The following is a 15,865-nucleotide window of genomic DNA, read 5'->3' as shown; positions in this document are numbered from 1 at the left end:
CTGGCCCAACATTACCTTTTGGGTCCCCATCATAATGTAACTCCGATTCTCGTGAAAATTTCAATTCATGTCATGCGTGCTTTCTTTTCTTCATGACCCTTTGTCCTTTCATTTCATTTTCCCTTTAGTTTCGCTATAAATATGCTTTTAAGCAAAAGATTTATCATTCATCATAACCGTAAGCATACCAAACTTTCTCTATCCATTTTGCACCTTCTTTGTAGTTGTTACCTGAAAATGGGCGGAAGAAAGAAAACCACTGAGGTTAGTTTTACTCAACGTGTTTATGACTCAGATTCACTTGCATTAGTCCATGCAGAACAACCTAAGCCTTCAGCAACTGTTGCACCTATAGTGTCTTCTTACAATGAGAAGATTCGTCCAGTTCTTGATGCCGTTGAAAACCTTAGGCGCCTTAACATTGCAAAAGAGGGGATTCAGCTTCCTACCATTGTTGTTGTTGGTGACCAATCTTCTGGCAAGTCAAGTGTTCTAGAATCTCTTGCTGGTATTAGTTTGCCACGTGGCCAAGGAATTTGTACCAGGGTACCCTTGGTTATGAGGCTCCAAAACCACCCTCTTTCAAAGCCTGAACTTGTGTTAGAGTTCAATGGTAAAAGCATTTCAACTGATGAAGCACATGTTTCTGATGCAATAAATATTGCCACAGAAGAGCTTGCAGGCCTTGGAAAAGGGATTTGCAACACCCCTTTGACTTTGTTGGTGAGGAAGAATGGTGTTCCTGATCTGGCAATGGTTGATCTTCCTGGGATAACCCGGGTCCCAGTTCATGGACAACCTGAGAATATTTATGACCAGATTAAGGACATGATCATGGAGTATATAAAGCCAGAAGAAAGCATTATCTTAAATGTTCTCTCTGCTTCTGTTGATTTTACTACTTGTGAGTCCATTAGGATGTCTCAGAGTGTTGATAAAACTGGATTGAGAACACTGGCTGTGGTCACGAAAGCTGACAAGTCTCCTGAAGGCTTGTTAGAGAAGGTTACTGCTGATGATGTGAACATTGGCCTTGGTTATGTGTGTGTGAGAAACCGCATTGGAGACGAGTCTTATGAGGAAGCCAGAATGGAAGAGAATGTGCTGTTTGAGTCTCACCCACTTCTTTCCAAAATAGATAAATCTATTGTTGGTATTCCAGTTTTGGCTCAAAAGCTGGTTCACGTTCAAGCTATGATTATATCCAAAACATTGCCAGAGATTGTGAAGAAGATCAATGAGAAGCTTGCTAACAATTTGTCTGAGTTAGAAAAACTGCCTCATAACTTGACCTCAGTAGCTGATGCCATGACTGCTTTCATGCAAATTATTGGATTATCGAAAGAGGCACTTAGAAAGGTTCTTCTCAGAGGTGAATTTGATGAGTACCCTGAGAACAAAAAAATGCATTGCACCGCTCGGTTGGTGGAAATGCTTGATTCTTACTCACGTGATCTTTACAACTGTGCTGAAAGTGATGCCACAAAGAATTTTCTGATGGATGAGATAAAGGTCCTTGAGGAAGCGAAGTGGATAGGTCTGCCTAATTTCATGCCACGCACTGCTTTTCTTACTATACTGCAAAGGAAGGTCAATGGCATTGCAAAGATGCCTATAGGCTTTGTTGATAATGTATGGAATTATCTTGAAGAAGTTGTGATTTCTATCCTAATGCGTCACTCTGAGAATTATTATCAGCTTCAGCTGTCAACAAAGCGTGCTGGTGAGGCTCTTATTACCAAGAAGAAGGAAAATTCAATCAAGCATGTTTTGGAAACTGTTGAAATGGAGAAGCATACGGATTACACGTGTAACACCGACTTCATGGAGCAATACAATAAGCTAATATCTCAGCAAGATGTTTTTTTGAATGCAGTTTTCAACAATGTGGATAAACCGTCTCGTGTGAATCTTGAAGGAGTTGGGGATATTGATGTTGGTCATCTGAGGGCGTACACTTCATCTGTGGTTACTCAAAGTTTTGATTTAAAGGTAAGAATGATTTCATATTGGAAGATTGTACAAAGGAGGCTGATAGATAGTATTGCTCTTCATTTGATGCTTAGTATTAACAAGCTTGTTAACATGGATTTGGAGAAAGAAATTGTTTATGATCTGTTATCTCCAAAAGGTGGTGGAGTTGAGAGATTGCTGGAGGAATCTCCTTCTATTTCTGGCAAGCGTGAAAAGCTTCAAAGGAGTGTCAATATTTTGAGGGAGAGCAAGGAAACTGTTGCTAATATAATGGATCGAATTGGAGCCTACGGTGATGTTTAGAAGTTTTCTTCAATGTTGTTCATATTATCTCGTCCTGCTGCCCAAGCCTTTAGTTATGTTGGAACTACAAAAATTTGAAGTTGGTTATTTTCAATTATTTATTTGTGTGGCTTCTCGTGTCTTTAATATATTATCATCCTAATGCTTGCTTTAATATAATAGTAGATTCAGAAAGGAACTATGTTGTCAGTTGATGCTAGACATGTTTACAATTTTTCAACCAGTTATTCCACTGACTCTGGGAAGAAAAAGCTTGTAAAGGCTAATATTATAGGAATAATAACAAACCTAAAAATCTCGAAATCCGTTTGTTTGTACCATCATTTAAAAAAATGTTAGCAAATTTCATAAATATTTACATAATATAATAGTTTTTAAATCTTACCTGAAGCAGTCGATGAGTTTGGCAAGATTTTTGTTGCAAAAATATATCCCCAAGCCCAAAGATATTTTTATTAAGTGTTATATAAAATGAAATTTTTACACTTAATTAAACTACTTTTGGTGTTGCATGTGAATATTAGGGCAATAAATATCTTTATTGCAATTGGAAACGTGCTAGTGGTACGTAGTTCAAATTAAAAATTAAAAATTTGATTTACCCTTATCTCGGGTGTTGTTTGTGTGTTGAGGCGTATATGTACCTTGATTTTCCCAAAATCATATACTTAAATGGAACCCCCCTGACCCTCTTAACCACCAGAGCGGGGAAAAAAGGACAAAAAAAATACCATTATACAGAGCAGTGAGAAACACACACTACGGTCAAGATTATGAAATCATCATATCTCAATATATTATAAAAATAGAGTGAAATCTCTGCTAAAATAATGATCATTACAGTTGGTCTCCCTAAGTTATAATGTATTATGGTTCTGAGCATATCTCATGTATATCATTGCCAAATGCTGAGGTAGAGCTAAGTGTAAGGAGTCCTGTTGAATTGTCTGTTTGGCTTGTGCTCAAACTATGATTTTCTCTTTGTTGATGGATGTCCCTCATGGCTTTAAACCTCAGATCCTCACTAAAAGCACTTGGTTCTGGGATAGTATCTGGGATGCTCATTCTTCCTTCCAGCATGTTTACAACCTCAGACATTGTAGGCCTCAGCGACGGCGATGCATTTGTGCATATGAGAGCTACTTTCATCAACTTTATTGCTTCAATTGGGTTTACCGCTGCTCCCAACTTTTCATCCACCAGTTCTATTAATTTTTCAGTATGCTGCAGATGATATGCCTGCAATGTGAACTTTTGTTACATACTGGAGATAGAAATATTTGCTTTGGATAACTCCCAAAACAAAAGGGATTTGTAGTGCCAAAAATGGATAAGGATTTGAGACATAGTAGAATACCTTGTCTAAAAGGCAAACACAATTATCGCTTGGCATGTAACTGTTATTATTCTTCCCACTAACAATTTCCAAGACCACAACTCCATAACTATAAATATCAGCCTTGTAAGTTAGGTGACCCCATAATGCATATTCTGGTGCCATATATCCTCTACAATATAAAATTAACAGATTCAAATTTGGGGTCAGGAAAACAATTATTAGAGTTGTATTGTCAAGGGAGATATTACTTACATTGTCCCTGCCACTCGGGTGGTGACATGGGTCTTCTCCTCTTCATCAAGCCTAGCCAACCCAAAGTCTGATATTTTAGGGTTTAAATTCCCATCCAGTAACACATTAGTTGCTTTAATATCTCGATGAACAATCTTGAGTCTTGATTCTTCATGAAGAAATGCAAGACCTTTTGCTATCCCAATACAGATTCTAAGCCTTGTTGGCCAGTCAAGTTTAAGCTGATTTTCTGAGCCTATAGAAGGTGCAAAGAGAATTTATGACAGAATTAATATGAATCATGCTCTCAAATTTCTATTTCTCTACTACATAATGATATAATTGAAAAAAAAAAAGTATCTAATGTCTAACAATCTAAGCACAGTAGTAATTGAATTAATTTGTGTAGAAAAAACGATGAAAAAACAGCTAGTAGTAGCATTCAGTCCTTATTTTGTATCCAGAAAGATGGAAGAGGATAAGATTTTGCACAGCTGGGTGGAAACTCACTGAATAAAGCACGGGCCACGCTATTATTTTCCATGTACTCATACACCAATATCAATTGATCCCCTTCAATGCAACATCCATGAAGTTTCACAAGATTAGGGTGTTGCAAACAAGATATCACGCCTATCTCATTTAAGAATTCACGGTTTCCCTGTCGGGACTTTGACGAGAGTTGTTTGACTGCAACCCATGTACCATCAGATAATTGACCCTGCAATCCAACAGTTATTTAGAATTTTACATCCTATGGACAAGCAGAAATTTTATACTTGGAAGGAAGTGGAGTGTTCACCCTAATACCTTGTAGACAGGACCAAAACCACCTTCTCCAATCTTGTTTGCAGGACTAAAATCATCTGTGGCAGCTCTAATTTGTTTTAACGTAAATGTCCCCTTCAGAGAATATCGTCCTCCTTCTGTACCTGTCCAATTCATTTTTAAGTTCAACGTATCTGCTCGTTTTAGAGTGAGTATTTAAGTACAAAAGCTTGTTATGTGCAATATACATAGAAATGCTTGTCAACGTAAAGGCACCAAGTGGAGGCAAATTATTTATTCACATAAAACACCATCCATAGAAAAGTAAAATAAACCATTATCACCAATCTTGAATGGCTATTGGATCCCAACAATGGGGGCAATAAACAAATAGATGCACAGCATTAAGAAAAAAAAAAAATCCCTTTTTTCGTGTTACTGAAAGGTTGGAATACTCGAGCATGTAGCCTTTACACCAAAATATGAACAATAATATGATAATTTTTACCATTTTTTCTTGTAATTATTCCTTTGATGTAGCCTTTCCACCAAAATATTCCAACTATGATAAAGACTAGGCCTAGAGAGCTAACTCCAAATCCAACTCCAACAAGTATCTTATGCCTTGCATTTTTTCGGTCTAAACAAGGTTTAGAATCTGGAAAAGAATAAAAATATATAAGATCTTATTGTCCAATAAAAGAGAATGGTACCAAAATATTTAAATTAGAACTGCAACTTCAAACATTAAGAAGCTTAGTTCGGAGGCAAAAGAAAGTTAGAGAAACTCGGCCTAGTCATGTCACCATTAATAAATGAATTGAGAAGTAATTTTACTTTCTAAGCCCTTAACAATAATACAATGGACCAAATTCCAACATGCAAGAATAATTTTGAAAGTTCCAACAATTTAAGATAGTAAAACTCCATTTCATACCCACTGAATGTTATTCATGAAAAAACATCCAATACCATTCTTCCATGTACCAAGGACAGGTGAATTATGCTTATTTCTCTTACACAGTGAAATGGAAAAATTAAACAAACAAGCTCATGATCCATCTATATGAATAAGGAACGCTAGTGGATAATGAGAGAGCTATCCTCAATGTAATGTCTTTAATTATATATATAAACTTACTCAAATAATAAAGATTACCGGGCAAAATATAGCACCATCCTATAGTTGAAGGTTACTTAAGTACTATCGTTGGAAATAAAGGACCAAGGTAATCATTAACAACTTTCCAAATTTTATACAAAGCCCTGTGGTAATGAGAACAAATAATTAGTTGAGAGAATTACTAATGTTGCACGTAAAAGGGTCATTTTACTGAACTCTTGAGCACACATAAACATAAATAGTAATCAGTCTCAGATAATTTGAGTGACTCCATCTAGGCTAGTCTCAAGCTCGAAATACTCAACTCATAGCCAATCATTGTTGACGAGGAAAGTTGCATTTTCAAATTCAATTTTTTTCTAAATATCAATTAATAGAATTATTAAAAAAATTAAGGAAAGTTGTCCTATCAAAACTTGCCTATCTTTATATTACATGCACTAAAATATCCTTCAAAAGTTGTTTGGGAAGAAAGTTTTAGAAGAAAAAGGAAGGGTGACAAATTTTCCATTTTAAATAAACATTTTAATTGGATAAATTTTCAAAATAAAAGATATAAAATGATAGATTACATAAACTTAATGCATTAATTATTTATTTATTATCACAAACAAACCATATGTAATTCTCTCAATCTGAAAATGAAAAATTGTCCTTTCTCTTTCAAAAATTTCCTCCCAAACAATCTCTTAAAGAAATAAAATAAGTAAAATGCTATCTTATAATCAAATATATAACAAAAAATCATCTCACATTAATGTTACAGTACACAAGCTAAATCACTGTATGACTCACTAGAAACAATTGAGAAAGCTGATACGAGGGGACCATAGACTCCACCATTAGGAATCCTTGTAGTCCCCTTGCCAGCCCAATAGAATCGAATCTCCAAAATATTGTCAGTTACTGTATGGTTTTTGAGCAGCATGTGTTTCATCCTCAATATTAAAATCCTTCCTAATTAATATTTCCTGCAAAAGAGCAATCTTATTAAAACTTGATATGACTAACAAAACATAATTTTAATATTTGATCAATACCTGAAGATAAATATCAAATAACCGCTTCCCAAGACTTTTATATGTATGATCATTTGTAAATTGTATTTCTGCAAAGTGGAGATTTACAGTATATTTTCCATTTTCCAAGCAATAGTGAAAATAAGTAAGTGAGACTGGAGCAACACGAGCCGTTTTATATAATTCAGGCATGTTTGAAGACAGCAAAGACCTAGCGTAACGTGTATTTTGGTAATCACCATCATCCATGAAGTCCCCAGTGCTGCTAAACCCCCAATAATTTTCATAATCAATAAAATATTTAGCAGCACCACCTGGCACATTTCCATCTCCAACATAAACAATACTTTCATCATTTCCCTTCACTGTTACATCCTCTCCACCACAATTAACATGAAAACAATGTAAATCTGCAATAATAGAAAAATGAAGTTACAAAAAAATAGTAGAGACTAGAGAGTAGTTGTGCATCATCCATTATGCAACTTCTAAGATGATCATGGTGTACAATTGCTTTTTTTTGGTTGTTCAAAATCTCAAATCAGTAGAAAGTTGTGATATAAGAATACTCAAATATATTATATACCAATAAAATATAAAATTACACACTTTCAATTAGAGTAAATCTCTTGATTCTCTTCTAGCACAAATTTAAATTGTTAAATTCAATTCAATGGTACATTTATCCAATTCTGCATTTCCTACTTTTCATATTCAGTTTAGTGTATCTTCATTAAAATAACAAATCCAGAAACAAAATATTTGTAAAAATTATAACTTATCAAACTTATAAGCTTGGAAAATATATAATAAATAGATAGATATGCATGAGCAACATGCATACTGAGCATGAGCATCTACCATTGTATTCCATCCGTGCATCTACCATATATATATATATTCATGTGAATACATGTATATATACAGAAGCACACATCCAAAGGCACTTTAAGACTAATGGCTTTTAAAGCCAAAATGAATCGAACTATCAACCTTTTCTGTAGGAAAGGAGACCGTATAACTGGCATATGAATATGCAAAAGAAATTGGGATGTAAGTTCTGTAAGACTAGAAAAAGTAGCAAAACCTTCCAAATATAGAACAGGATATACTTACATCTAGGACAATTGTTGAAGGTCTTTAAACATGGAAGAATTCCTTGCCTGTCAAGAGTGACAACGATACTAACATTGTTTACACATTATTAAAACAAAGGAAGATTTAAAGATAGGCTCTTACAAAGCATTGGTCCCTAAGGAGCTCCGAAACAAGTTTAGGTTTAAATTCCTGACCAAGTAAAACAAGGTCAAACAATAATCATTTTTCAATCAGTTCATATACATAGGAATAATAATAATTCTATTCATTCACCATTTTCATTACATGATTTTTACACCACTTTCCTTTTAGATAATAAAACAATAAAAACACGCATTCCAACACACACTTTACATTTATTTTCTCAAACTAGAAAAAAATGTCAAGAAAGTTTAAGAAATAAAGTTTTTAAGTAACAAATTCATAGGAATAATTGTTGCAAAAAAGGGCATTCTAACAGGTATTTTCCACAAGCAGGTTGCTCAGGTCCTTGCCATGTGAAGTTGTTGTAAGAAAGATCACTGCATACAAATATCAAAAAGAAATGTTATCAACAGTTAAATGGTTGTAATTATACCATCACACAATCAAATTCTTCAGTTAGTGCAGAATCCATCCAACATGTTATTTTATAAGATTTGAAGCTAGAAGACTTTTATAAAAGGTTCATCAGCTAAGAAAACTGTGCATAAATAATTTTCTCGAGAAATTATATAAACAAGAATAACAACCAAATCAAACTCATTTTCTCACAATAAAGTAAAAAAAATTTAGGAATTGCTACACACTGAAGCAGAAAGCTATAGAGTCAACATGCTTAAAATTTAAATTGGTAGCTCCCTTGTCCTATTGGTTGCAAGAACAACAGCTCAGAATACATTGGCATTGGAGCAGTAAAAGATACTTTGCATTTTGAAGTTAAATTGACTGAGTTAAGAAACATACACATTACTTCCATCCATCAAGATTGAGTCTGGTACTTTACCGCTTAGCATGTTGCTAGTTAGAAAGCTGGAGAAAAAACAATAGAAAAGGGTTTACTATTACAACAATTTAACTCCAAGGAAATAAAAGGGAGCATCTTTTAGAGTGTTTATGTCTGCTTTCATGGTTGTCTCTGAAAACAAACTCAACTCAAGAGTAAATATTAAAATAGTACTTCCTTCACCCCACATTTGCCAATATTTTTGCATGTTCATTTCTTTTGATGAGATGAGTTTCATTTCTTTTATGATTGGTGAGAGAGGAGAAGGTGATTTGATTGATTTACTTATAGTCTTAAGCCATATTAATTATTCTACTTATAGTTCAATGAAGCGTATTTTAAAATTTAGAGAACCACACTTACAGAAATCTCAGATGCCCCACATGTGCAGCAACCGGCATTTCCCCAACCAACTTATTGAAACTGACATCGCTACAAAAGTTGAAGAAATAGTAAAAATTTCTAGAGTTAAATAGTTTGGATTCCAAAGTTATGTGAATATAAAACTAATTTTTCTTATGAATTGGCATAATTATGTCGTCATGAATCTATATCATGCAATTTGCTCCTGGAAGAAAGTTTTGATTTAATAAATATGCTCTTCGTTGCAGCATCCCATAACCAGCAAGTAAATACAACCTAAAATGATAAAAGATGAAAAACATAAGCAGCTTAGGCACTAGCCACCATTTATTATGAATAACATCAACAAAGGAAGCCAACAACATATTGGTGCAATTTGTCATGGCCATTACACATAATTATTTTAGCAAAGGAATTGCTCCATGCCATATGTACATTGAACTTCCATTTGAAGTAGTAGTATATATTGAATGAACAATTGGGAATCAATAAATCGGCCGATGATGATTAATTCCATTAATATAATATGATTGATTGAGTGCAAAAAAGAAAAGGATTTAATTTCACTAAAGCCTTTCTATTAAGAGTGTTCAAAAAATACAATTTTATAAGTTCAATCATAATTAATATTAAATTAGTTTTAAAAATCTAAATCTATATTAAAATGATTTTTTTATTAATTATATTTATGTAACCAATTTAGTCTCTAAATCCACTTTTTAAAACTGAATTTTTATTTATTTATTTAAATTCATATATATGAAGCTAATACCTTATATCTTTACTTATTAAATTTCTGCTTATATTAGTTTACAAAAATTTATTGTAACTACATTTTACCACTAATATTTTTTTAATAATCTTAATTCTTATAATTAAAATTAAATATTTAAAATAATTAAATATATTAAAATATAACAAATATTTTAAAATTAATTATTACTATTGTTTTTATCTTTATGTTTATTTTTAAATTTTTAAAATATTATAATATAATAATTTTATTATTATTTATATTATTAATTTTTATTTTTATAAGTTTTAATTTAAACTTTCATTATAAACTCCATCTATTAAAAATAATAATAAATATTTTAAAAACTTCTACAAAATATAATATATTAATAAATATTGTTAAAATCTTTTTGAAACGCACTAATTTAATGTAATGTTTTGTACATTAAATTAGTTTTACCTTAAAAACAAAATTCATAAATATATTGAAAATCAATTTTGCGTTAAAAATTAAATTTAAAATTAGATTTAAAACTAATTCAACGTAAAACTAAATTTAAAACTAGTTTCAACAAAAACTAAATTTAAATTTTAAAACTATTTTTTAACTGATTAAAAAAATAAAATAGTTTAAAATTTAATTTATATAATTAATTTGTGTGGTTGATAGATAATAAAAAGTAAAATATATCTAAATATTTATGACTTTAATAAAATATAAAAATAAAAAAAATATTATTAATAAATTAAAATATATGCAAATATTCTCTTAACATGTATTGTTAATTTTCTTTAGAGATGTAATAGGTTAGAGTACTTCTTGTATTAATATTTTATCTTTAATAAATATTGATGCTTAACAAATATATATATATATATATATATATATATAATGTTATATTATTTATTATAAAATTTAAATTTTTTAATATAATAATTTATAATAATATAAAAAATATTTATAGTATATTTTTAACATGTAAAAACAGTTTTAGAAAAATTAAAATAGATTAATTTATAATTCAATCTATATAATTAGATTTTAAATAGATTTAAATTAGTTTTTTAAAAATCAATCAATGAACACCCCTGCTTTCTATTAGATTTAAAGCATTATGATTTATTTTTAGATTAATCTGTTTCATTGTCCTAACTACCATTTGTTTAGCACAATGGCTCTCTTCAATTGACAGGACCTTCTATCCAGGGCATGATGTTTATAATATCACCTAGATTTCCATTATCATTGACTAAATTGAAGCTTCAGCAAAAAAAGGGTGGCCTAGTGCACAAGGCTCCTGCCTGTTGGGGTCTGGGGGAGGGTAGATGTGAGCAGCCTTACCCCCGCAAGTGGCAAGGCTGTTTCCAAGATTTGAAGTAGCAGCTCCACCTCACCAGGCAACAAGCTTACCGTTGCGCTAAGGTTCACCCTCTTAAGCTTCATACACAAAAGCACACAAATTGCTTAATTGTACATATGCAGTTGCCAAGACTGCTGTATATTATACAGGAAACAAAACTAAGAAACAACATTCTTTGTGCATTATTCTAGCTTTTATACCAAATTTTTACTAAGTTATCTCCTGAAGTTTGAACTGAAAGCTCAAAACAATTTACTTTTAGACATGAAAGTTTTCATAAAAACAATTATCAACAAACCAACTAAGAAAATTATATCTGAATGTCCATAATTTTTCTACAGTGCATGCACCATAAATCATGATTTAATTTCAATAACCTAAAATTAATATATTTTTTCTTATCTCTGTTCTCTGTGATTAATATTTAACAGTATGAACAGGGAACGAATTCCATTTGAAACTTTGTCAAATATGTTAAATATAAGCTACAAGGTTATATATCTATCTTACGTGCATTTATCAATGAAACTAGCACGTTTCCATGCTATGTACCATAGTATACAAGAATACTAACTTTTACTTCCAAATTACCAGTTACCACTGAATATTACCTTACAAACAAATATTTAGATTCTCCACAAAATTTCTTAAGAACATTTAGCCCCCTTGCTCGTGGATAAAATTTCCATTCCCTATGATATGTCCCTCAAAACTTGAATTAATAAAACTGCATGTTTCATTAGATACGAGAAAACGAATAGGGTGTCAGGAGTAATATTTTTATGTACCAATAGATGTGCTTGCCTTTGTATGTATCTATGCATGTATCGGAATATGGTAATTATATTTTCTTCAATAATAAAACAATTGACAATTAAACTTAGGCTTAGAAATTCAAATGTTCTACTTACAATGTTTCCAAACTCTTCATTGTCCAGAAGTAACTAGGAAACTCTCCAGTAATATTACAATTTCTCAAAATCCTAAATTGAAAAACCCAAATTACTTTTTAAATTAAACATAGCAGATAAAATATGCCAATTTTTTATTACAAGCAGAAGTCAACGTACAATTCTCTCATTCCTGTCATGTTGCTTAAAATAGGAAAATCCTGACTTGGACTATTTATGTCACTAATCCTCCTGGATCAAATTTCCCACCATGAGCTAAATTTATATACAACAAGATAAACAGGAGGAAAATATTAAAATACTAAAAATATTAGCAGACATTTTACTTACAATTGAGATAAATTACTCAAAAGAGATATATTTGATGGGATAGGTCCCTCCAGTCCACTTGCAATAATCTCTCTTCAATGATGTACAAATATAATGAGAATATCTACCTTAAAATAATCATAATGTAGACTTTATCAATTGTGAAGAATTAGAGTGTATTTGAAGTTTTAGAGTGCAATCTCACAGTCTTTGAAGTAATTTCCAATTCTGTATGAACTGAGGTATTTTTCCATTGAAACTATTATCGTTTACCCTACTGCAATACACCATTAAATGATATTTATCAGGGAAAGTGACAGTATTTACATCCTAAGTTCAAGAAAAAGTTAATCAGAACTTACAAATCTGTCAAATTCTGCAATTGAGCAAATGTCCCTGGTATGTTCCCAGACAATTTATTGGATGATAAAACCCTCCAAAGATAATATTGCAAGTAAAAACCATCAGAAACAGAGTGAATAATCTTTCAAAATAATTTCAACAGTAAAAAAATTAATCTTGGAAAACATATAGAAATTCATTGTCTTACAAAGTCCGCAGGTTAAATAGACCTCCAAGTTCAGGGGGAACAAGACCAGAAAATTGGTTTGCTTCAAGGTTTCTGATTTGAGGTCAGAGCAAAAAAATAAAAGAGAGAGAGAGAGAATTTAGATATGTCCAATGAGAAAGTAAGATAAATGCACTACATCATTAATACCCTTTAAAAATTCTTTATATCAGGTAAATAAATAATCAAAATACATGGCTCATTGCTTGATGGTCTCAGAACCATATAATGGCAGGAAATATGAACCACAAATTTAGTTTCCCCATTGAACTTCAATCAGCATAAATCTTCAAAAAATAAATGAGAAAAAACTATCTATAAACTTACAGGTATGTTAGAGTGGTAATATTTCCCAACTCCTTAGGAATTTCCCCTGACAGATGATTAACAAATAGAGAGCTGCATAATATGCTGTATTTAATACAAAAGGAAAGTAACTCAATCAAAACTTCAATTAACTAATAACAAGAACTTACATAAGAGTTAGTTTCGTTGAACCCCATTCCTTTGGAATCGAACCATATAGGTAGTTCAAAGAAAAATCACTACAATGAGAGCAAATTTCATTTCAATTGGCAAGGCAACAGGTGCAACCAAAATGGGAACAAGAATAAGTTGAGACAAAAATCTAAATTTTAACATTAAACAATTACTGAAACATTTATAAGGTGTGTGTTCATAGTTCATACACTTCTCTGAGGTAAGGAAGCTTAACCAACTGAGGTGGAAGCATGCCAGGAAGGTTGTAAAACTGGAACACACTAAAACATGGAAAATTGATTTGAAAAAATTAGGTTCAGTCAACTAGTATTAAGATGCAATAATAGTGTTTCAAAATTCAAAGTCCACAATGAATTTCTTCTCATATCCATCACTACATGGAAATGACAGATTATTTATATAAACAGCTAGATACTATATCAGACAATATATATAGCAAAGGATAAATTAATTAAAAGCATTCAGGATAAGATAAAGAGATTTTTACATCCTTACTACATGACAGGTGTTATTTTCAAAAGAGCAATCACAATCAATGCTGCTTCGAGTTCCATTAGGTGGCTCTGGTGTTAATCCCAGTATTTTAATGTGGCAAGAATCACTATCAAACTCCCAATAGGTGGCACCCATTGTGCTAGTGATTTCTTTAAGAGCATCAACTGAAAAATTTTGAGGACGCTATAATTATAACATAACAAATCAAGTCGTATAATACAAGAAAAAGATACAATAACTAATACAGTTAAAAGATAGAACTTAATAAAGCACAATAAAGGTATCTATCTCCAAAATTAAATTAAAGGAGCAAAGTCCTATTACTCCAGACTTACTGTGCTTCAATACTTGCCATGTATTACTATTAGGAACTACTACTTGGAATCCTTCAAATCAGATCAACAGAAAAAACGCTTGAAATTTGAGGAAAACTCATCATACCAGTGGTACGACAAAATGAGAAAGACTTTCAATTTTTCATTCATTTGTATTTTTATTTTTATTTTTTCAAGATGAGCAGAGTGAACTAAATTAAAGAGATTATCCACACGGTCAAATTAATTTCCAACAGGAACCATTTCTGCAATTTTACGTCAAAAAGACATTTCTAGAAACACAAGTCAAACTTATCATACAAAATCTTAAGAATTTTTTTAGATGCGTTACTACCACTAGCAACACAAAACAGAGAAAATGGTGAAAAAATCAAGAAGCATGATGCAAACAAAATGGCAACTTTATCCTCCCACACCAGCTTTTTGTGTACCCTTTTGACGTTTCATTGAGGACTCAATAGAGCAAACAAGATACTCTAACACTAAAATGAAAAAAGTAATTCTTACCCTCTTCCTGGGGTAGTTTGGATTCTGCATATTCGAGCCATCTGAAACAACTAAGTGGAAGAACTAGGAAAAGAAAGCAGGGCCTAAGTAGCATCCTCAAAAAGACAGCCACCACACAGAATGTTTCTTTGACAAATCACACGCAAGCAGTAGCACCATAAATTAGTAGTTGTATTTGTGTCAGAAAAACCTGTTCCTTTCTTATGTACATGGATAGTTAACAGCAAAGGCAAGAACCAGAGTTCAGAATTCAGACGAGAAAAGATAAATGAATTATGAAAGTAGAGAGAGAGGATATGCACCCACGTGATTCTTGTCTTTCTTGAATAACATCATTGGTCGCACACCTGGAATTAATAGCTATTCTCTCGCACAATCTATATTCTGTATTATTTAAGGGCTGCATTGGATTATCGAAATCGTCTCATAATTTATTGATAGTTACTTGTTTAAAACTTTTGTTAAAATTATCATCTAATTTTTTTATTATATTTTATTATTTTTATTAATTCATTATTTTTTAATATTTTAGACTAAGGATATAATTAAGAAAAATAATGCATGTTTTTAATTTATTTTTTACTAAGTAGATATTTTTTATTAAACGGTGCAAAGCATCTCCTGTAAAAAAATGTAGAATGAACATATGTAAAATGAAATAATAAAGATATTTTTATTTTTTATTTAAATTATCTTATAATCTTAATTTATTAACAACTGATAAATGCAATTTGTATTTCTAATGCTTAATTTATAAACATATTCATTTTAAGAGACTTTTACGAATACCGTCTTCAGTGTAAAAAATGGTACATGATCTCAAGGTATTTTACATAAATAAAATAAAATAAATGACATGTTACATGTTAATTTTAATTTGTTTATAAATATGTTTGATTTAAATATAATAAAAGTTGACTTAATTTTACTCTAATTTAAT

General features: G+C 31.5%; 2 protein-coding genes across 2 annotated transcripts; one reads left to right on the top strand and one right to left on the bottom strand.

Annotated features, from left to right (window-relative positions):
* Window positions 1-237: 237 nt before the first annotated feature.
* LOC113859998 (dynamin-related protein 4C-like) lies at window positions 238-2,277 on the top strand. The gene has a single exon (XM_027492636.1). It carries the CDS (start codon window positions 238-240, stop codon window positions 2,275-2,277), a length of 2,040 nt encoding a protein of 679 aa, XP_027348437.1.
* Window positions 2,278-3,053: 776 nt separating this feature from the next.
* LOC113857709 (probable LRR receptor-like serine/threonine-protein kinase RFK1) lies at window positions 3,054-15,243 on the bottom strand. Its single transcript, XM_027489847.1, is given in 25 exon segments — window positions 3,054-3,516; window positions 3,635-3,785; window positions 3,869-4,103; window positions 4,358-4,568; window positions 4,658-4,779; window positions 5,124-5,273; window positions 6,534-6,646; window positions 6,648-6,709; window positions 6,779-7,167; window positions 7,874-7,920; window positions 7,997-8,044; window positions 8,314-8,376; window positions 8,801-8,866; window positions 9,204-9,272; window positions 12,211-12,282; window positions 12,370-12,441; window positions 12,541-12,612; window positions 12,725-12,796; window positions 12,882-12,953; window positions 13,070-13,141; window positions 13,415-13,486; window positions 13,564-13,632; window positions 13,777-13,848; window positions 14,076-14,247; window positions 14,926-15,243. Coding segments are annotated over 25 exon segments (3,009 nt in total). The 5' UTR covers window positions 15,020-15,243; the 3' UTR covers window positions 3,054-3,144.
* Window positions 15,244-15,865: the final 622 nt, after the last annotated feature.

Source organism: Abrus precatorius, unplaced genomic scaffold (assembly GCF_003935025.1).
Source record: "Abrus precatorius isolate BTA unplaced genomic scaffold, Abrus_2018 Scaffold2, whole genome shotgun sequence".
Taxonomy (NCBI): domain Eukaryota; kingdom Viridiplantae; phylum Streptophyta; class Magnoliopsida; order Fabales; family Fabaceae; genus Abrus; species Abrus precatorius.
This window is presented reverse-complemented; position numbering and strand designations above follow the sequence as displayed.

What these genes read in the sequence shown, in the direction of transcription:
- LOC113859998 (XM_027492636.1), top strand. Translation starts at nt 238, where the DNA reads ATGGGCGGAAGAAAGAAAACCACTGAGGTTAGTTTTACTCAACGTGTT.